Below are 23,455 nucleotides of genomic sequence, written 5' to 3' on the forward strand. Positions count from 1 at the left end.
AGAAAAATGAAAGGTTTGACTACTAATCCTTTATATATTTCCTTTCCTATCAGTAGATGTGATGGGAAATGGGAAAGTTCTTGTTGCAAATACATAGGAAAAGAGACTGAGCGCCTATCTCTTAATTATGCTATAGAGTGGGATCTCAAATACTTGTTACATAGTCCAGTAGTACCATTTGACTTGCTGCAGGAGTCATGAATTAGACAATGCTTATATAAAAATATGTTAGGTCAGAGCCCTAAGGGGCTCAAGTCAGGGGGTCATAGTTACAATTGATAAGGACTTAATAGGCAGGTAAGGGGTAGGCTTCTCAGGAATATTAAAGGGCTTCTGAAATTGTTGGTATGGTAGCAGTTACAAGAAGTAACCATATTGGTCACTTTCACTCTCCTCTCTGTAATGATTATCTAAGTATAGCTAAAAATTAGGTGGTTTAAAAGTAAATATTTGACAAGAGCCACACTTACAATAAAGATAAGTGATGTAAAAGCGAATTATTTTTTAATTTTCACATGGTGGTCTGAATTTATTGTATGGTAACATTTTCAAAGTCTCAAACTACTTGTGTTTGCATTTATTCCTGTAGAGTATGTTATAAATCCCAATGGGAAGTCTGAAGTGTGCATTTTACATGAATATATGCAACGAATTCTCAAGGTTCGCCCTGTTTACAATTTCTTTGAATGTGGTAAGTAGGCACAAATTCCATGCCTCTTAGTATGAGATTTTGTGTAACAATCTTTATTAGTATCTAGACAACTGATCCTCTCTTCTCTCTCCCCTCTATAGCGATTAACTTGTTCTTTTGATCACTCTCTCCTCAAAAAAGAATTTCCTGTCCTATTAAACCTCTTTCTTCCTCCCCTCTTAAAGTCAATCAATTTGTACCTTTGCTTAATCTTTGTAAACCGCATAGAACTTCACGGTATTGCGGTATATAAGCTGTTATTATTATTATTATATTGCAGCATCCAGGTGCTTTAAAGAACTGATAGTTCTATCCCTTGAAACAGCCCTTTTAAAGTGAAACACAGGCATCGATTAGACTGTGCCTTTTCCTGCTTCATGTGGAAAAGTTAATCTGTCTATACTGGTCATTACCTTCTGGCTATTTTTAACAAAAGTAGAATGCATGGGTAATATTTACCTCCCCTTTTCTGAAGCTGCGTTAGCGTTTTTTATCGCCAGCTGCAGTGGTAAAAACTCCCGACGCTCATAGAATTCCTGTGAGCGTCGGAACTTTTACTGCCACGGCCGGCAAGAAAAAATGCTAATGCAGCTTCATAAAAAGGGGGGTTTAATCTTTTAAGGCGGGAAATGTTAAATTGAAAATAAAACTTTTTGGCATCTACACACATAAAGATGGATTTTGTGATTAAACTCCATTAAACCTTGTAGGTTAAATCAGAATGTTCCTGGAAACCATTATTGAAATAAGACTGCTGCTGTTACCTGATCAGAAAGAGAAACGTTGCTTAACATTTCATTGCTTTTTCCAACAGAAAGTAAAGTAGGGTGCTGGAATAGTGTATAAAACAGTGTTTTGAAGCAACATGTTCTGCTGTCACCATTCGCACTCACCTTTATTCACATATACATATTTGCTTATACATATTTAATTGTTCATATTAGGACCTCTTTTGGATACAAACTGATTCATGACCATATTTATATTTACGTTTGTTCATTAAAGACTTGGCGTCTTGTACACCATCCCTGTAGTTTGTTTTTTTTTTATTTTCGAGTTGACATTTTACTGCAGTTTTGTTGGATTCTTTGCTTGTTGTTGCCTTGAAAACAGTGGCCTTCATTGGGCCTAAAATTTGGGACTTATTTTTAAGATTAATGTTTTTGCGATTGTAACTTACAAATAAGCACATGATATGGTTTATTAGTTCTATGAACCAATACGGGTTTTGGGGGTTTTTTGTATTTCACTAGTAAATACATGCACCAGTAAAGAGAGGATTTTGTTTGTTTGTTTTTTTAAAGATCTGTGATTGCATCTCATGGCTTTTGAGATATTTGCTACAGTGATGTATGGCTATGTAGATGAAGAAGTTTTATTTCTCTCTTCAGTTTTTTGGGGGGGGGATTTGTGCCACTTGGGTGGGTGTATTATATTATATTATATTACTTATAAGCACAAAATTACCCCATTTGGAGACTTGACCCTGGAGAACTAAAGATTACTAGTGGGCCTGCCTACCAAAACTCTCTTCTGCCTCCAACGTGTGCAAAATACTGCAATCCGCCTACTGAAAAGCATAGACATCCACGACTACATTACCCCTGCATTAGCTTCTATGCACTGGCTGCCCATTTAAAAATGCTGCGCCTTCAAGGCCCTGGTCCTCGTTTTCAAAACCTTCCATGAAACAATTCTGCACTACATGAAAACTAAACTACAATTCTACTTCCCAAAGCGACCACTGAGGTCCCAAGGAGAAAAACAATTGACCATACCTCCTGGCCGCTCCCTCAAAACTGAAACAGCCTGCAAATGCTCCTAGTCACATTTCATACCCAGACTATGGCACACCATCCCCCCATGTGTTAGAACACTAGATGGACTTTGGAGATTCAGGAAAGCCATGAAAACCTTCCTCTTCACAAACCCAGCGCCTTAAGGACATGCACCCAGAAATGCCATTCAGAGTCTAACTAAACTAAACTAAACCTTGGGTTTATATACCGCACCATCTCCGTAGATGCATAGCTCGGCACGGTTTACAGGAAATAGGATGAAAGAGGAACTCCAGTGGAGGGTTTAAGAATTAGGTGTAAAAGGGTGAGGATGGTGGGAGAGGCCTAAGAGGGGGGAAGTGTTACGTGCCACGAGTCAACGCATCTGTGCCACCTACTCTTACCAGATGCTGCTTAGTGTATATGTTTTATTGTCATGTCTATATTGTGAATTATGTCATCTCTGTCCTGTCTCGATTATATTGTGGATATACTTTGTAACCCGTTCTGGGTTCCTTTGGGAGAATCGGCTAAATCTAATATAATAAAATAGCCGCTCATGCGCACTTCCTATGCGTGCGTCCGTTTTCCGTGAGCTGTAGCACACATAGGAAGTGCGCATGCGCGGCTTATGGTTCTTTCAAAGACGCAGCAGTGGCTACTCTCATGATCCCCGCCTGCGTCGGACTTCCGCAGGTGGGGATCATGAGAGGAGCCACCGCTGCGTCTTTCAACTAAAAAAAAAAAATACTCGCTTTTAAAATCTTCAGGCGCGAGTGACAGCTTGCCGCCCGCGCCCCAACTTCCCAACGCCAAGCGCCCTTTTAAAATCTTCAGGCGCGAGCGGCAGCTTGCCGCACATGCCCTGACCTCCAAACCCCCCTGCCGGTATCTATTTTTCCTCCTCCTCCCTCTCACATGCTCACAGTGTTTTAATGAAAAGCGCTGCGCTGTGCTGCCACTGGCCTCACCATCTCCTCTCCACTGCGGCCCGCCCTCTCACAACTTCCTGTTTCCGCTAGGGTTGGCCGCACTGTAGAGAAGACACCGAGGCCAGCAACAGCGCGGTGCAGCGCTTTTCTGTGAGGCAAGTAAATTTCTGTGGGGCATATGCATAGGGGGAGCAGGAAATGAATGCTGCTGGACGGGGGAGGGAAAAGGAAGGGAACAGGGGGAGCAGGCAAGGGGTGGGTGCACAGGGAAGAGGGGAAATGCTGCTGCTACACAGGGAAAGGGGGAATGCTGCTGCACAGGGAAGGAGGGAATGCTGCTGCTGTACAGGGAAGTGTGGGTGAATGCTGCTTTAAAGGGAAGGGGGGAATGCTGTTGCTGCTACACAGAAGGGGGAATGCTGCTGTTGCTGCACAGGGAAGTGGGGGAGGGGGGGAAAGGGAAAGGGGGCCAGGGAGCAATCTTGGTTTGCTTTGGGGGGAGACAAAAGGGGGCCATGGAGCGAGACAGAAAGATAGGCAGGCAGCGCACGAGAATGAAAAACAGACACACAGAAAGACAGCAGGCAGGGAGAGAAACAGAAAGAAAGAAACACAGACAGGCAAAGGGGGCCAGGAAGAGAAACAGACAGAAAGAAAGACAGTGTCAGGTCAAAAGCGCGCCAGGACAAAGGCGCGCGCAGAAAATTGAGCGCAGTGCGGAGATGCGCGCCGCAGAAAATTACACATTTTACGCCTCCGACGGGGGGGGGCCTGAGGGGGGAACCCCCCACTTAACTTAATAGAGATCACGCCGCGTTGTGGGGGGTTGTAACCCCCCACATTTTACTGAAAACTTCACTTTTTCCCTGTTTTTAGGGAAAAAGTTAAGTTTACAGTAAAATGTGGAGGGTTACAACCCCCCAAACCCCCCACAACGCCGGCGTGATCTCTATTACGTAAACTGGGGGGGGGGGGGCTCCCCAACAAAAACCCCCGTCAGAGCCCCTAAAAACTGTAATTTTCTTCGGCGCGCGCCTCCGTCTTTAGCGGGGTTGTCTATGAACCAGAAAGACAGACAGTGGGAGGGAGAGAGACAAAGAAAGGAAGAAAGAGACAGGGGCAGGGAGAGACACAGAAAGAAAGAAAGACAGATAGACATATTCTAGCACCCGTTAATGTAACGGGCTTAATGACTAGTAATTGAATAAATAAATAAAAATAAATAAGAGTCAGATTGCTTTGCAGAGCACCTTCTTGGCCAGCCTGCATTAACAGTCCGGGAGCTCAGGGACTGTTCCCTTGGGAGCAAGGTTTGCTCCAGGTTTTGTCCACAGAGAGCTTGAGCGCAGGCTGAGTGGCCCCGTGGGTTTTTTTTTTTCCAGGATCAGGTGCTGACTGCGTTCTTCCCCCTTGACTTAATGCATGAGTTCTGGTGGGGGTTTGAGATCCCAGTCTGGCCATTAGGACTGAGGAACTGCCTGAAGAAGCAAGCTATCCAGGCTTGTCTGAGGCAGAGGTTCTCTGGCTGCAGTTTCAGCCTAAACAGCTCCCAGCATCCTCATGGCATGATGAGTACTGCCTGTAACAGCTTATGAGAGAAATGTGGAGGGGGTGTCTCTAAAATTAGTTTTTAAAGGTTTCTGGGACTAGGGCCAGGGTCCCCTACCTCTAAATCCTATTCCCCAAATTTTTTACCCCTTATTTAGCTCCCACGGGTTGATTTTTGGTGCTAAAATCACTGCCTTGGTGGCTATCTTGGATTTTCTGATTTTGGAATAAAAGCCTCTATCTACCTCAAAACATTTCGATTTGGCTCAAAATCAGTTTAGATGGACTCCTCAGGCCAGGATACTCAGGATTCATGCCAGAGTTGCACTGGATGGCGAACCGAGGACTGTCCTTGTCCCATGTGCCATGCGGCATGTGAGGGAGTGCAGGAGCCACTGGCTAATGGTTTATTTTATTTAATATGCCACCTTTCCTTGGACAATAACAATGCGGTTCACATACTCAATAAAAAACATACAATAGTAAAGAACTAAATTTCAAAAGGAAAATGATAGCAAAGAAAGAATCGCAGAGGGCCTAAAGTAAAAAAAATAAAAGTCGCAGGCTGTACTGCTAATAAATTGGACCATATCAGAGCCATCATGCTGAATAGAGAAGGCCTGTTCAGAAAGGTAAGTCTTTAACAGGTTTCTGAATTTCAAATATACGGACTCCAGATGTACTGAGGTTGGAAGGGAATTCCAGAGGGCTGGTGAAAGACAAAAAACTCTGTCTCTAATGAGTTCCTAGTGGACTGTGCAAATGGGAGGGACATGAAGACGCTGGTCATTCAAAGAACATAAAGCTCTTTCTGGGCTATTACAATGGATCAATTTGAAGGGTAGAGTTAGGATTTTAAATTTTGATACAATGTGGAATTGGAAGTCAGTGGTGCTGGAGAAATAAGAGTGAGACTATCAAAACATGAAGCATTAGTGAGGAGGCAAATGAGGTAAGCCTGTGTAAACACTATCGCAGTACAATTTTGAGAGGATTATTGAGTAAATACAGTGGTACCTCGGTTTACGAGTGCACCGGTTTGCGAGTGTTTTGCAAGACGAGCAAAACATTCGCAAAATCGGCGCCTCGGAAACCGAGCGCGCTTCGATTTGCAAGCGCCTCCCCCCCCCCCCACTATCCACGCCGCCATCGGACACCCCCCCTGCCGCCATCGGGCACCCCCCACCGCGACCTGAGGTTCCCCCAACCCACCCGAACCCTCTTCTTACTTTGCTGTAGCCTCCGCAGCGGCACCGGCACCAGCATGTCCTGTGCGTGGTGCCGGTGCCTGAAGATCTGCTTCCTGTGTTGGGCCTTGAGCATGTGCGCATGCTCAAGGCCTGAGAGTTCACGTCTCAAGACCAACAATTAACCAGAAAAAAAGGAATATATGCAGTGTTGGAGGAAGAGACTGGAGCATTAATTCTATCAATCGCCGTAGGATGAAAAAGACGATTTTCCCATATAGTAGGAATAGGCAAGTTATCTGTAAGAGGCTGAAAATGTGTAGGAGGCATAAATGTGTTTGTAGTAGCTGAAGTCTCTTGCATTCCTTTTCTGTAATGCCACAATATAGTGAGTTGCAAAATCCATTTTTGTGATCTCTTGTCTTCTTTCCAGACTTCATAAGTTCTGTTTTTTAGGAATTGTGAAAACCATTGCAGTACACGCCCTGCACTCAAAATTCATTTAATTTGAGAAGTAGGAGAGAGTGGTCTACTGCATCAAATACTGCAGAGATGTCAAATTGTTTGCCTTTGCTGAGCTGATATCTTACTTTAGATGTTAATTCAAATTAGAGAATGACACGGTGACAAAATTCATCACCGTTCCCGCGGATAACTGCGGGAAATAATCCCATGTCATTTTCTAGTGTCTATTTCAACCTCAGTCCTTCTACACCAGCATTCTTCAAAGCAAAGCTTGCGGGTCAGTGGTTGTGGCCATTCATACTCTGATTCTTCCCTCTCTCCTTAAAGAATGACATGAAGATGGTTTACCGCGGTTATCCGCGGGGACGGGAATGATGATGAATTTTGTCACCGTGTCATTCTCTAATTCAAATAGCAAAGATTTAGTGCTCTGCCTAGGTCTGAAAATATTTGCAAAATACAGACATTTTCTGCATATGTCTCCCATGGTTTCACGAGCTGCATAAAATTCAGTGGGGGGCCACAGGTTACCTGCCCCTGCTCTGGCTACAATAGTACATGCTGGTTAAAAGAAGCAAAATCTACTTTATTATTGTCCCTTCATTAAGTCATTTTGGGATTCAATTCTTTATTGGAAAACCATGTTGCGCTCTCATATGATACTGTTTTATTTGGAATGGCTATGAGAAAAAAGAGTCAAATTTCATCACATAACAACAAACTTTTATTAGTTATGACAGGGGTAGCCATTCAACATATTACCAACAATTGGAAAAATCATAAGAATCTTAATTATACATTCTGGTGGAATTCGTTGTGCCATATTTTTAAGATGGAAAAAGCAATAGCAGTACAAAAAGGAACATATAATAACTTTACAAAGATATGGGGGCCATTGGAAAAATATTGTGATGAACAGACATTATTCCTTTCTGTTCCTTTTCTTTTCTTTCTTAGTTTTATCTAGCACACTCAAGGGGGGAGGGTGGATTTGGGATGTAATTAAATATGAGATGTTATAATATTGTTGTATAATATTGTATATTCTACTTGAATTGAGCATGGGATGAAGGGGAGGGTGGAAATTTTACATTATTATAGTTCATATGTTAGGTAATTATAGTGCTATATTGAAATTATTTTTATGATATATTTTTATGCACTTATTGTTTGATTTGAAAATGAATAAAGATTTTTTAAAAAAAAAAGCAATTTCTTTTGCATATTTACTAACAAGAAAGCAACTTCCTTAATCTCTAAGGGCTCCTTTTATCAAGCTGCGATAGGCGGTTAACGCGCGGAATACTGTGCGTTCAACTGCCTGCCACGCTAGTCGCTAATGCCTCCATTGACGAGGCGTTAGTTTTTTGGTGTGTCGCAGGGGTTAGCGCATAATGAAATGTCCGACACGCTAACCCCCATTGCGCACCTTGATAAAAGGAGCCCTAAGAGCATATTCTACCAGCAGTATGACAATTTCTTGGGCAGAAGTAATGGTGGTATCTCCATTAGACGTATGGTCATCTCTTCATACCTTTGTCAAGCATTACTGTTTTATGTGGCAGCTAGAGCAGAAGCGGCCATTTGAGCCAAAATTATTTGGGTAGGGATTGGTAGGTCCCACCCTACTTGAGGACTGCGTTGCTACATGCCATATGTTCTAGATTGGTCTGATATAGATGCTAAACAAGGGAGAAGTTAGGTCTCAACTGCTCATTTTCTTTCCTTTAATCCAATCAGAGCAGTCCAGAAGTCCTTCCTTAATTTAATTCCGCTGTCAAAGTGAAGCTGAGGTTTTAGTTTTTCATTGACTCTTTATTTAAAGAGTCAAGTTTCTGAGTTTTTGCTGGCCAGTCACAGTGCTGTGATCTGCAGTTGAGCCTATGAATCATACATTAACTGTGTGGAAGTTCTGAGGTCTCTCTCTCTGTTCACTCTGAAGAGTTGATACACATGTTCAAGAAGTGGGTATTTTTTGTTTGGCTACATGCACAAGTCCCTTATAAAACTGTCTCCTAGTTTCTTAGGTTTACTGGTTCTTTCTCTATTGAATTGTTGGAGAAAATGTCCAAGTAGAATAACCCTTAAGAATGGAATAATGTTTATGTCTCTGCTTGGTCATTTGAAATACTGAGGAGCTAAGGCTACTCTTATAGGGCAGAATTCAAAGTTCAAGACTCTTGTTATTTCTTTTCATCTGCTGGTAGATGGGCATAACCTACATGTTCTGGACTGATCTGGTTGGAATAAAAGAGAGAAAATTAGCAGGTAAGACCTAATTGCTCCTTTTGGCGGCAGCAGCCAAAGAGCTTGTAAAAGTCCAGGGTTTATCATATAAAACCTTTCCTGAAATGTTTCTTCTGATGAGAATGGAGATGTTTGCACAGATGTTACATGTTTGTTACATGTAGGTTTTCACTCTTCCCTTAACCAGCTGCAATGTTCTGCACCTTAGTGTGGATTCAATTTAGCCTGGAACTGACTTAAAGTGCCATTACTTTAACTCTTTGTTCTACCTCCCTTCCAGGCTCTCCATAACATTGACAGTAGTGCTCTCTTGATCCAGTTGGTTCAGTTACTATTAGTTTTATATGAAAAAAAAAAATTGTTTTTTTAAATATTTAAAGAAAATTTTTCCAAGTCAACAAAATGCTTTTAAGTGATCTGGAATAATGATCAGTTGTGCTTTATTTAATAGTTTTGAAGGAAGTCATTCATGTATTTTAATTTTTATAAAAGAAAACCCAAGTGAGCCTTTTGGAGCATCTGTAATTATTGATGGCGTGACCTATGGTACAGGAACTGCAAGCAGCAAAAAACTTGCCAAGAATAAAGCAGGTAAGTGTCTTCAGAACTACTTTAAGGCACATTATAAAATGAACCAAAATGGCAAGGGTCTCCACAGGAGTTGTCTGAAATTTTTGCAAAAGGAAGAATGTTTGTTTTTGATTGAATTTAATTTTATCAAACTACACTGTTGTGGTTACTGGGTGACTTGAAAGGGGACATAGCTTTTGTTCTGCACTTTCTTCATTTTTGTTAAAAGCTAAACCAATAATCCAGAAAACGCCTTGTGCAATGGGGATTGTAGTTCACTGTATTTCACTGAGTTCTAAGTTAATATAGCGAATATAATTAAAATTAAACGTGAGCCCTCCTTGATTGTGTAAGTAATTCACACACTGACTTTTAAAATTAAAGTTCAAAATGTGACATGCAAAACTGTTTTGTGAAATGATTTAGTGAACACCTTAAATATGTTTTGAGGTTTCTTGGTATGTTTACTTTCTCCTGTAGCTCAGTCTACACTGGAAATCCTTATTCCGGACTTTGTCAAACAAACCTCTGAAGAAAAACCCAAAAACAGTGAAGAACTGGAGGTGAGAGTGATCTAAGTGCAGATAAAAGGTCTTTGCTTGCTGGGGGTTTTGTTTTGGGGGGGAGGGATTACTTGCTGGTAAAGAATAACCTTTTTTTTCCTTTTGTACTTTTGTATCTTAAATCATATCCCTACACGCTCATGTATTTAAAATCCAGTGTGTGGCATAAATATTGCTAAAGTATTCAAATCCAGACTAAAAGACCACTTTTCTGAAGCTGAGTTTAAGTCCTAAACCTACCAACTTGTAAAGCACAAAAATCTGTTCCATTTCTTCTGTAGTCCCCTACCCTCATCATTCCCTCTTATAATTCCAAACCTAAACAACAACATGGGGATACCAGGAAGTACTTCTTCACAGAAAGAGTGGTAGACCATTGGAATGAACTCCCGGAGCAGGTGATCGTTGCAAGCAGCATACAAGATTTTAAGAAAAAATGGGATGCCCACGTCAGATCTCTACGAGGGTAGTGTAGGGGTGATGCCACCTGTGAGTGACCCCATGGAGGGTAGTTTGGGGAGGGTTAATAGAGTGGGCAGACTTGATGGGCTATGGCCCTTTTCTGCCGTCATCTTTCTATGTTTCTATATTGATGCACCTTTTCTCCTATATGTCTGTCATAATAAGATTGTAAGCTCTTTTGAGCAGAGACTGTCTCTTTCTTGTTTAATGTACAGCGCTGCATACATCTGGTAGCGCTATAGAAATAATAAATAGTGACAGTAGTAAAACTCCAGGACAAGTTTCTTCAGGAAAACCCATTTTTGAAGGCCTTCAAAGATTTTCCCTATCCATCAAGTTATTCAGGCACTTAGTTTGATGGCATGGGAGTCTCCAGTAGTGGGTCTTAGGTTAGCCAGAACTATGGCTTAACTCCACCAGTTAAGGTTGTTTTTTATGGAACTATTATTTTAGTGGATGGTGTCATTGTTCTTAAGGATTTGCAAGAGCACAGGTTAGTTTTACTGAAACAAACACTTTGTGTCTGCTGTAGGTGTCCAAGTAGCAGTATTCATTGCTTGTTTTCTGCTGCTTCCCATTGTATGATCCAACAAGGGTGGAAGTTGTTTCATAGATGAAATTAAGCATTCTGAGTGATGCTCTAGCTGTGCTTATGTAGCTAACATTCTCTATGTCCTAGTTAAAACATCTACAAGGTACATGTTGGAAACAGTTTCAGCTAGGTCTCTCTTAGGGCTCTGAAAATTATCTGTAATTTCTCTAAGCCTTGATTTGACACACTGCCGTAGAGGCAAGTTGCTCACAAAGTTAAAGATTAGGGAAAGCCTCAACCATAAAAAATACCTTACAATAAGCTAAAGCCTACCTTGAAACAATCTTCTGCTTCTAGAATTAAAATTTAGGTTTCCAGAATATAGGTCTGGGTGTTGGGTTACTACCGGTGTTCCTATTTCAACAGTATTTGTCTTTGTTTGGGGTGATTGATGGGTGCCAACTTAGGACTTATTCCCTTGGGTGCCTCTCATTTGGCATAAAGATTCCCTTGGGGTCAATTATGCTCTGAACCAGTTAAATGGGCATCAATAGTTCCTTCCTGAAGATATTAATAGCTCCTTCTGGGACAGTGCCAAGGGAAAAAGATTGCCTTGGAAACTTCTAAAAGCTAAGTTACTCAGAATTTCATATTTCTGTTCTTAACACTGATATAGCATTATACCTGCCTAAATTCTCTTCTCTCTAACTGCTGCTTGCTAAAAAAAAAATTCTCTGTCCTCTGCCAAGTCATATTCCTTCTCATAGGAAAAAGGGTAAGACTTATAGTTCCATCTACCCACTCATCCCAGGGATCACTGCTGATATATAGAGAACCAAATAATCCAGACTACTCGAACAATTCACTTTCCAAATAATCAAGATGACTTTTATTCAATGTAATCACTGTGGTGCTTTAATTCCAAGACACACAATTTGGAGTTTTAAGGCTTGCCCCATCTGTCTTCAACTTGCTAGTATTTTTTTTTTCTTTTTTCTTTCCCAATTCTTTATTCATTTTTTCATCTTACACCAAGTGAACAGTATTACATCAGTTAATTCCTATACATCACTTGAAAATTATTTCTTATTATTATTTCAATACATATTTTAAATTTTGCTAGTATTAAAGAGGAGCTCTGCAAACTTAACCAAGAATTGAATACAATTAAAGCAGCTTCCACAACCCAGGAATTAAATGGGTCACAGTAGACTCAGGTAGATTGCCACATGTAATACAGAAACATCCACCTTCACAAATATTACCTCTACAGAATTCCTTTGCTCCACTATTGCAAACAGAATTGAGGTGGGACTGGAACCAGTGAAAGTAACTCCAGAGAGAAAGAACACTGTAAGCACAAATAAAAAAGCCCAAAACAGAAAACTATCACTGCTGGAGGATTCTATCATCAGAGACATTAACCTTGGAACACAGGTCAAGGAGACCAAAATAGTGAAATGCCTTCCAGGATCCTTGGTTACCAGGAGTACCAGGCAAATACTGACTATAATTAAGGAAGAAACTAAGGATTCACTGATAATGTTATCCATCTGGGAACAAATGACCTGGCTAACAACTCCACATTTGCATCGCAGAAACCTTTTGGGGACCTTGGTGAGGTCTTTTTCAGAAGTACTGCCTGCATATGGAAAGGGAGAAGAAAGAGTTAAAAACACATAGGACTTCAATAGGTGGCTCAAAGCCTGGTGTCATCAAGAAGGCTTTAGGTACATAGGAGGAAGGGAAATACATGGAAAGACAAGAGACTTTATGGTAATGATAGGCTATATCTTACTATAGCAGGAAAAAGAATCCTTGCTGAAAATTTTAGACAATATGTTTCTAGGCGTTTCAACTAGAAGGTGGGGGTGGCATATGTATGAAGGACAATTATGGAGACCACCCCAAGCAAAAGACAAGATGTGATAGTAGTAAAAATAGCAACATAAACAATATTAGCAACTCGCTTCTTAGCAATGTAACAGGATGTGAAACTAAACAAAAAAAATACAAAAAATGAATTTACTACTGAAAGATAGCTCGAAAGCAATGATTACAAATGCTTACAGTCTAAGCAACAAAGTTCATGGATCTGCAAGCCCTGATGTTAGAGGCAGACCTGGATATTGTTATCACATAGACATGGTTCAGTGACTCCCATGGATGGAATGAAAACATACCAGGATATAATCTTTTTAGGAAGGACAGAGATGGTCAAAAAGGTGGAGGAGTAGCTCTCTATGTAAAGATAGATATCCAAGTGACTGAAATGCAGGGGTCCTGGGGAGAGGAAGAAGCAATATGGATCGCTCTGAAAGAGAAGATGAAACTTCTGTCTACCTTGGTGTAGTCTACAGATCTCCGATTCAATCGCAACAAATTGATAAAGATCTAATTGCAGATATCCAAAAGTTCAGAAAGAAAGAAGAGGTGCTGTTGTTGGGTGATTTCAATCTGCCGGATACGAACTGCAAAGTTTCATCTGTGGAATTGGAAAGAAGTAGGGGATTGTGGATGCCTTTCAAGAGGCTCTGCTCAGACATATGGTGACAGAACCCACCAGGGGAAAAGTGATACTGGATCTGGTACTCATAAATGGGGAGAGTATCTCTAATGTTCAAGTGGATGTCCACCTTGGAAATAGCAATCATTAAACAGTTTGGTTTGCTATAACAGCTAAAGTGAAGGGCAGCCACGCAAAACTCAAAAGTCCTAGATTTCAAACATACGGACTTTAGTAAAATGGGAGAGTACCTGAAGAAAAAGCTGTTAAGATGGGATAACATAAGAGAAGTAGAAAAACAGTGATCTAAGCTGAAAGGAGCAATAAAAATGGCTACTGACCTTTTATGGGAGGAAAATAAAAACTAAAAATAAACTAAAACTTAGTTTTATAGACCGAGTCATTAACCAAGAGGAGCTCGACTCGGTTAACAATAATGCAATACATAAACTTCACAAAGAAAAGTAGACTGAAATAGTTAATTTCCAAAATGTATAGCAAACAAAAAAGTTTTCAGAATTTTTCGGAATAAAGCAAAAGAACCTAAACTTCTTAATGTAAGCGGTAAAGCATTCCAGAATTCATAGAAACATAGAATATGACGGCAGAAAAGGGCTATAGCCCATCAAGTCTGCCCACGCTAATGACCCACCCCCAGACTTCACCCGGCTAGAGATCCCACATACATATCCCATTTCTTTTTGAAATCGAGCACGCTGCTGGCGTCAATCACCTGCAATGGAAGTTCATTCCAATGATCGACTACCCTTTCGGTGAAGAAATACTTCCTGGTGTCGCCATGAAATTGCCCACCTTTGATTTTCAGCGGATGACCTCTAGTGGTTGAAGGTCCTTTAAGAAAGAAGATATCATCTTCCACCTCGATGCGGCCCGTGATATATTTAAAAGCCTCAATCATGTCCCCCCTCTCTCTACGTTCCTCGAGCGAGTATAGTTGCAGTTTATTCAGTCTTTCCTCATATGGGAGGCTCTTGAGTCCTGAGACCATCCTGGTGGTAATTCGCTGAACCGACTCGATTCTCCGCACATCTTTTTGATAATGTGGTCTCCAGAATTGAACACAATATTCAAGATGAGGTCTCACCATGGATCTGTACAGGGACATTATGACTTCGGGCCTCCGGCTGACGAAACCTCTACGGATGCATCCCACCATTTGTCTAGCCTTGGATGCAGCTTTCTCCACCTGCTTGGCAGTTTTCATGTCTTCACTAATGATTACTCCCAAATCTCGTTCTGCCCTAGTCCTAGCTAAGGTCTCACCATTCAGAGTGTAAGTTCTGCATGGGTTTTTGCTGCCAAGGTGCATGACCTTACATTTTTTGGCATTAAAGCCCAGCTGCCAAGTCGAGAACCAATGTTCCAATAAGAGCAGGTCCTGCTCCATACTGTCGGGTAAGGTGCTGTTATCTACTATGTTGCATAGTTTGGCGGCGTCGGCGAATAGTGTTATTTTACCTTGAAGCCCTTGAGTCAGGTCTCTTATGTATATGTTGAAAAGGATCGGTCCCAAGACCGATCCCTGTGGCACTCCACTGGTCACCTCCGATGTATTGGAGGGTGTACCGTTAACCACCACCCTCTGGATTCTACCGCTTAACCAGTCATTGACCCATGTCGTCAATATCACTCCCAATCCCATCGAAGTCATCTTGCTCAACAATCTGCGGTGCGGGACGCTATCAAAAGCTTTGCTGAAGTCCAAGTACACGACGTCTAGAGACTTCCCCATATCCAGTTTCCTTGTAACCCAGTCAAATAAGCTGATCAGATTGGATTGACAGGACCTTCCCTTTGTGAATCCATGCTGCTGGGGATCCTGTAGATTCTCCTCGGTCAGGATCGTATCTAATTCCTGTTTAATAAGTCTTTCCATGAGTTTGCTCACTATTGAGGTGAGACTGACCAGTCTGTAATTCGCAGCTTCCGTTCTGCAACCTTTTTTGTGCAATGGAATGACGTTAGCTGTTTTCCAGTCCGTGGGGACTTTTCCGGTACTTAGGGAAAGATTGAACAGCACAGATAGCGGTTCCGCCAGGACATCACACAACTCTCTAAGAATCCTGGGATGTAGATTGTCCGGTCCCATGGCTTTGTTCACCTTGAGTTTTGATAGTTCGCCATGGATGCTGCTGGGTGTAAACTTGAAGTTTTGAAACGGGTCTTCCGAGGTTTGCCTTGCTTGCAGTTGTGGACCGGTCCCCGGCGCCTCACAAGTAAAGACTGAGCAAAAGTATTCATTTAGTAGTTTGGCTTTATCAGAATCCGTTTCTGCATAGGTCCCGTCTGTTTTCCTGAGACGTACTATCCCATCTGTGTTTCGTTTCCTGTCGCTAATGTATCTGAAGAAGGATTTATCCCCTTTTTTAATGTTTTTCGCTAGTTGTTCTTCTGTTTGAATCTTGGCCTCTCTGACTGCCGCTTTGACTGCTTTAGACCTGGTCAGATAGTCTTCTTTTGTCACCCTGTTTCCTGTATGCTTGTAGGAAATAAAAGCTTTTTTTTTTTCCTTGACAAGATCCGAGATCTCTGCAGAGAACCACTGGGGCTTGTTCTTCCTCCATCGTTTGCTTACTGTTTTTATATAGCGGTTTGTTGCCTCATGCAAGGTGCATTTCAGGATTGACCACATAGCCTCTACATTATTGGTTTCAGCTTGGTTTTGTAGCGCCTGATGGACGAAGTCTCCCATGCGTTTAAAATCAGTGCCCCGAAAGTCGAGGACCTTTGTTGCTGTGTTTGATCTAGTGAAGCCTATCTTGATGTTGATAGGTTAATTTAAAAGCAAAAGAATGACTAAATCTTTAAAAGGTCCTGTTTTTACCACTGAGAGAGGGAAATGTAAGTTTTAATTTTTGAGAACTTCTGGCAAAATGAGATCTATGAACATTCCAGTCTAAAGGAATCAAAGTAGCAAAAATGCCAAATATGATCTTAAATGCAATACAAATGCACTTAAATTGAATTCTGAGATACACTGGAAGCCAATATAATTCCTTGAGCAGAGGGAGTTACGTGATATAATTTACTCTTACCGAAAATAAATTTAGCTGCAGTGTTCTGTATTAATTGAAATCTCTGCAGGCTGACCTTTGAAAGACCCAAATGCACTGAATTGCAGTAATCCAACCTTGACAAAATGATTGATTGAACCAATACAGAGAAGTGTTGTTAGTGAAAGAGTGCTCTCACTCTTCTCAGAGCACGGAGGCTGAAAAAACACTTTTTAATAAGCGAGTTTAGTTGGTCCTTAAATGTAAGTGAAGAATCGATAGCAATACCCAGTATTAACGAGGAAAACTCAATTTTCAAAGATTCTCCTGAGTCTAAGATCACAGCAGAAGGGAGAGAACCTAACTTTGGGTGAAGCCATAAAAACTTAATCTTGGCATCATTTAATTGTCGCCCAGGACTGAAGTTTGGTAATACAATGGTTAATATTGGGTATCAAATTATCGAAATGTGGATCAACCTCAAGTAATATGAAGATATCATCAGCATATGTTAGTAAAGTTTCTCGGGTATTCAAATCGTAATGTTTCAATGAACTCATTGTAGATGTTAAATAAGATTGGAGACAATGGAGAGCCCTGGGGGGACACCATAGAGGGCTCTCCACGATTTTTAATTGGAACCTTTCATATTAACTGAATAAGAGCGGGAAGATAGAAATTTGTTAAACCAGTCTAGAACAATTTGATCAAGGCAAATTTCTGAAAGCAGGTAATGCAGAGTATTGTGATTAACTACATCAAAAACTTCAGAGAGATTGAACTGAAGTAAGATAGCATGCTTCTTCTTTAGCACTCTCCAGACCAGTAGAGGTTAACTTTACGATTGGGTATATATCTAATCATGACCAGCAGGTGGAGACTGAAAACAAAACTTTGGGACAGTATATCCTAGCCCCTCCTCTCTATTTCCCTCAGTCTTCTTTCAGTCTCCAGCAGGTGTTGAGTGATCTGTACCCATCTCCCTTGGTAGGGCTGTTGGAATTTGTTTAGGGGTTTATTGTCCCTGTTTTTAGCCGGACGGAGCTTGGACGGACTCTGTTTGGGGGTTCGTCCGACCTCGGGGGTGTCAAACCCGGCGGGTCACGAGCGGGGTCCCTCCCCCCACTTCCTCCACCTCCCCATATTTTTTTAGAGGAGCCTCAGCAGTAAGCCTTGCCCCCTAAATCAAGCAAGGCATATTGCTTCGAGAGCCTGTGGAGTCTGTTCTGTAAAAAAAAAAAAAAAAAAAAAAAAAAATCCTGAGGTAGTGCTGGTCTGGAGGGTTGTATCCCTTTAAGAAAACTGTATTTTACTGTATTTTTTCAACTAACCGGCACTTTTTTTTTACAGCTAGGTCGCGTATGGAGCAATGAGCACTTCTAAAGGGAAAAAGTGCTCATTGTGCTCCAGACGCGAGGCACTCGCGGCCGGCCTGTGCAAGCGGTGTTCAGGCCGGTGCGGTGGAGGAGCTCCGTCGGCAGCGGCTGCAGGCGCCCAGAGCTCCCCGCCGATGGTGCCTCGCGAGTCGGCAGGGAACGGTGGAGAAGCCCGGTCTTCTCCGTCCGCCCACGGAGGGATTCCCCGAGCCGCCGACGGTCGGGTTTTAGAGGATTCCCTCTCAGCTGATATTTTGACAGCTGATGCCGGCTTGCCTGTTTTAGCGGCTGAGACTATTCAGGTCTCTCAGCCGCTGCAGGCTGTGGAGGGAGCTGTTTTGGCGGGAAAGACGCCATCTTCTCTGTCTGGCCCCTCCATTTTGTCTTCCACCTCAGGTGACCTTCCCCCTGTTTTGGCTAAGCAGGGGCAGGTTTCTGCTGGGTCCCCTGCTGTGGCAGGGAGTCCCTTGGGACCCTCGGGGGGTTTTTCCCCTGATTTTTTCTTTTCATTATGCAAAGCCTATTTTCAGGCGGCTGGGGGTCCCGGTTGCGCCCAGGGGGTCTCGGGGGGTGGGGTTTCCTCCGCGCTCCCTGCGGCTTTGCCTTTCTCGTCTGACGTGACGTCCCCTCCGCCGCCTCTCTTGTCCAAGCGTCCGCGGGTGTCGTGGGACGAGGATTTGTGGTCGGAGGAACGTGTCGGTCTGGAGGAGGACCTGGACCCTTCTGAGGAATTCCAGGACCCTCTGGAGGGGACGGAAGCTGGCGGCGGGTTGTCGGGTTTCCCGTTCTCCAGTGACGAGGCGTCCGTGGTGCGCCTTTTTCAGAGAGATGAGCTGCCTGACCTTATTCAACAGGTTTCTTCGGTTTTGCGTTTTGAGGACGCGCCGCCGGAGACTCCGCGTGTGGGGGGACCCTCTGTTACGAGGGATCCGTTCCGTTTCCCGCTCTTTTCCTATGCATCAGGATATTCGGGATATTATTCTTGAGCAGTGGAAAACGCCGGAGACGCCGTTTCGGCTGGCGCGCAGCATGGCTCGCCTGTATCCCATTCCTGAAGGGGATCGGGCTACGTTAGCTTCGCCAGTCGTGGATGCGGTGGTCTCGGCTATTTCCAAGCGGCATACCGTGCCTGTTGAGGGCGGTTCTGCCTTGCGGGACTCTGAGGAGCGCAAATTGGAGACCATCCTTAAGCAAAATTTTCAAGTCTCTGCCTTTGGGGTCCAGGCGGCTATTTGTGGGGGACTGGTCGCTCGCGCCGTGTTTCGGTGGGCGGAGCGGGTCTTGGATCGAGAGTCTGACGACTGGTCTCTGGTGGATCAGGAGGTAGCGAAGATTGAGATGGCTGCCTCATTCCTCTCGGATGCTCTGTATGACTTGGTGCGGATCTCGGCTAAGTCCATGGCTTTTGGCGTGGCCGCAAGGCGTGTGTTGTGGCTGCGCGCTTGGGCGGCGGATGCTGCGTCCAAAGCTAAGCTTACTAAATTTCCCTTTCGGGGGTCGTTTTTATTTGGAGAGGACTTGGATAAGTTGATTCAGACTCTGTCGGACTCGAAAGTTCCCCGTTTGCCGGAGGACCGTGCCCGCCCGGCGTCTCGGGGTGGTGCGGCCCGGGGGCGTTTGCGGGAATTTCGCAAGTATCGCCCTGGGCGTGGGGCTGCTTCTTTCCAGTCTCCGGGGTTTTCCCGGGGTCGGTTCTTCCAGCGCATGCAGCCCTTTCGGGGGGCCCGTCGGGGGGCAGGGAATCCCTCCGCCGGTTCCCCCGCTTCCCGTCCTGCACAATGACGCCTTGCCGGCGCCCCCCTTGGTTCCGGTGGGGGCCCGGCTGCGCGACTTTTTTCCCAAATGGGCCGAGATCACGTCCGATCAGTGGGTCCTGGAGGTGGTGCGGGACGGTTATGCCCTGGAGTTCGCCCGCTCTCTGCCGGATTTTTTCCTCGCTTCTCCATGTCAGACTCCTGGGAAGACGCTGGCGTTTCGCCAGACCCTTCAGCGCTTGCTAGATCTCAGGGCAGTAGTTCCGGTGCCCCCCCCCGGAGTGGGGCACGGGCAGGTACTCCATTTACTTTGTGGTGCCCAAGAAGGAGGGGACTTTTCGGCCCATCCTCGATTTGAAAGGGGTCAACAGGGCTCTCAAGGTTCCCTCTTTCCGTATGGAAACGCTGCGGTCGGTCATTCTGGCGGTTCAGCCGGGGGAGTTTCTCACTTCTCTCGATCTGACGGAGGCCTACTTGCATGTTCCTATTCGGGCCTCTCATCAGCGTTTCCTGCGCTTTGCGATCTTGGGTCGGCACTATCAGTTCTGTGCGCTTCCCTTTGGGCTGGCCACGGCTCCCCGGACGTTCACCAAGGTGATGGTGGTCGTCGCGGCAGCCTTGCGGTCGGAGGGCATCCTGGTACACCCCTACCTGGACGACTGGTTAATTCGGGCCAAGTCGTTGCAGGAAAGCTCCCGGGTTACGGCTCGGGTGGTGGAGTTTCTCCGGTCGCTGGGCTGGGTGGTCAACCTTTCCAAGAGTCGGTTGGTTCCGGCTCAGCGTCTGGAGTACCTCGGGGTGCTGTTCGACACCTCCTTGGGGAAGGTCTTCCTCCCAGAGGCCCGGGTGAGCAAATTGCAGTCTCAGATTCGCCTGCTTTTGGCGTCCCGGTGTCCTCGGGCGCGAGATTTCCTCCAGGTCCTGGGGTCGATGGCGGCGTCCCTGGACGTGGTGAGGTGGGCGCGGGCCCACATGCGTCCTCTCCAGTATGCTCTGCTCCGGAGGTGGTCTCCCCAGAGGCACGGGATGGATGTTCCGGTTCCCCTGCGAGGCTTGGCGCGCTGCAGTCTGCGTTGGTGGCTCCGGACCCCTCACCTAGTTCAGGGGGTGGGTCTGGATCTTCCGCAGTGGACGGTGCTCCTTACGGATGCGAGTCTCCTGGGTTGGGGGGGCCCAGTGCCTGGGTCACTCAGCTCAGGGAACCTGGTCCACGGAGGAGGCCTCCTGGTCGATCAACGTGTTGGAGACCAGGGCGGTCCGGCTGGCGCTGTTGGCTTTCCACTCCCTTTTGTTGGGCAAGTCGGTCAGAGTCCTGTCGGACAATGCCACGGCGGTGGCTTATGTCAATCGTCAGGGGGGCACCAAGAGCACTCTGGTGGCGCAGGAGGCGGCTCGGCTCATGGTTTGGGCGGAGTCGCATCTTCTGGACCTCTCGGCCTCTCACATTGCCGGGGTAGAAAACGTTCAGGCGGACTTCCTCAGTCGTCACTTCTTGGATCCGGGAGAGTGGTGTCTCGGCGCCGAGGCGTTTCAGTTGCTAGTGCGTGCTTGGGGGCAGCCCCTGATGGATCTGATGGCTACAAGTGGCAACGCCAAAGTACCCCGCTTCTTCAGTCGTCGCAGGGACGGTCTGGCCGAGGGTCTGGATGCTCTGGTCCAACCGTGGCCAACGGAGGGGCTGTTGTATGTGTTCCCTCCTTGGCCATTAGTGGGCAGAGTACTGCTTCGCGTTGTTCGCCATCCGGGGCTGGTGGTTTTGGTGGCTCCGGATTGGCCTCGTCGTCCGTGGTATGCGGATCTGGTGAGGCATCTGGTGGCGGATCCTCTTCCTCTGCCTCTCGGGTGCGATCTTCTGACGCAGGGTCCCATTCCCATGTTCGACCCGTCTCCCTTTTGTCTTACGGCTTGGCTCTTGAAAGGGGCCGCCTGAGTAAGAAGGGATATTCCGACAAGGTGATCTCTACACTTTTGGGGTCCCGGAGGCTTTCTACCTCTCGGGCTTATGTACGGGTTTGGCGTCTTTTTGAGGAATGGTGCCGAGCGCGGGGAGTGGTCTCCTTTCGCGCTTCTCTGCCTAACATTCTAGAGTTTTTGCAGGATGGCCTGGATAGGGGCCTGGCCTGGTCTTCTCTTCGGGTTCATCTGGCGGCCCTGTCGGCTTTTCGGGGGCTGGTGACAGGTCAGCGTTTGTCAGCCATTCCTGATGTGATTCGCTTTCTTAGGGCGGCCAAGTTGCTCAGGCCTCCCATAAGGCCCTCGATTCCCTCTTGGGATCTCAATCTGGTTCTCTCTGTTCTAGTGCGCCCTCCTTTCGAGCCGTTGGATGGCTGTTCGTTGAAGGACCTTACGCTGAAGTCGGTCTTTTTGGTGGCCATTACTTCCGCTAGACGGGTGTCGGAGCTACAGGCTTTCTCTTGTAGGGCTCCCTTCCTGGAGTTTTCGAAGGAGCGGGTTGTTTTGCGGCCTGTTCCTTCCTTTCTGCCGAAGGTAGTTTCTCCTTTTCATGTCAATCAATCGGTGGTCCTCCCGGTCTTGGGTAGTCGGGAGGGTTCTTCTGAGCAACGACAGCTGCGCAAGTTGGATGTCGGTCGGGTCCTCCATGCTTATGTGCAGCGGACCCGGGAGTTTCGGAGCTCCGATCATCTCTTTGTGCTTCTGGCGGGTCCTCGTCGGGGGGTTGGCGCTTCTAAGGCTACTATTGCGCGCTGGATCAAGGAGATGATTGCTTCCGCTTATCTTCTGAGTCAGAAGCCGGTTCCGGAGTTTCTCAAGGCTCATTCCACTAGGGGTCAGGCGGCTTCTTGGGCTGAGTCGTCGCTCGTGCCTCCGGTGGATATTTGTAAGGCTGCGGTTTGGTCCTCCTTGCATTCATTTGTTCGGCATTATCGGGTAGATGTTCAGGCGCGTCGGGACGCGGTGTTCGGTGAGCGTGTTCTGGTATCGGCCCTTCGGGGGTCCCGCCCGTGAGAGGGACTGCTTTGGTACGTCCCAATCGTAAAGTTAACCTCTACTGGTCTGGAGAGTGCTAAAGAAGGAGAAATTAGGTTCTTACCTGCTAATTTACTTTCTTTTAGCTTCTCCAGACCAGTAGAGGTCCCCACCCTGTCTGTTGTTGTTGTTGTTGGGGCTGTTGCGCGGGCAGTTTTTGGTTTTTGCTGCGGGTTCTAGTATTTTTCTAGGGCCGGGGAGAATTGAAGAACAGCGGCTGTGGCTCGGCTGGCTTAGCTGGCGTGCTGTGGGGACCTTCTTCCTTCGGGAATTTCTCCTCTGCATTTTCCAACAGCATTTTTGGGTATGTTATTTGTTACTCCTTTCGGAGTATTGTTTTTTCTCTCTGTTGTTTTCCAGTTCTTGGTTCTGCTTGGCTATTCGGCAGACTGAGGGAAATAGAGAGGAGGGGCTAGGATATACTGTCCCAAAGTTTTGTTTTCAGTCTCCACCTGCTGGTCATGATTAGATATATACCCAATCGTAAAGTTAACCTCTACTGGTCTGGAGAAGCTAAAAGAAAGTAAATTAGCAGGTAAGAACCTAATTTCTCCTTACTAGACTGTAGCTGTTGAATCTTAGAAAGAAGTGAAACCAGAAGAGTTTCTGTACTGAAATTTGGGTGGAACCCATACTGAAAAGGCAAAAGAATACAAAATTTCTCCAGATAACTTGAAAATTGGGTGGCAACAATTGATTCCATAAGTTTAGTTAAGAGAAGTATGTTAGCAATCGGTCTATAGTGGGAGGTAACAGTTGGATCGAGAAAAAGGAAACTGATATGGTTCTCCAAACTAGTGGTGGAGAAAATAAAGGCAAAAGAGTTTGAAGCTGAGAGAGAA

At 45.2% G+C, this 23,455-nt stretch overlaps 1 protein-coding gene across 1 annotated transcript in view; it reads left to right on the forward strand.

The window, feature by feature from the left end:
- DGCR8 (DGCR8 microprocessor complex subunit) overlaps positions 1-23,455 on the forward strand; it is a 105,938-nt gene that overhangs the window by 40,041 nt on the left and 42,442 nt on the right. Inside the window, exons 7-9 of the mRNA XM_033956792.1 lie at positions 590-691; positions 9,341-9,439; positions 9,899-9,981. Coding sequence (XP_033812683.1) covers positions 590-691; positions 9,341-9,439; positions 9,899-9,981 — 284 coding nt within the window. The remainder of the gene's footprint in view (positions 1-589; positions 692-9,340; positions 9,440-9,898; positions 9,982-23,455) is intronic.

The sequence above is a fragment of the Geotrypetes seraphini genome, chromosome 8, assembly GCF_902459505.1.
Source record: "Geotrypetes seraphini chromosome 8, aGeoSer1.1, whole genome shotgun sequence".
In the NCBI taxonomy this organism is placed as follows: domain Eukaryota; kingdom Metazoa; phylum Chordata; class Amphibia; order Gymnophiona; family Dermophiidae; genus Geotrypetes; species Geotrypetes seraphini.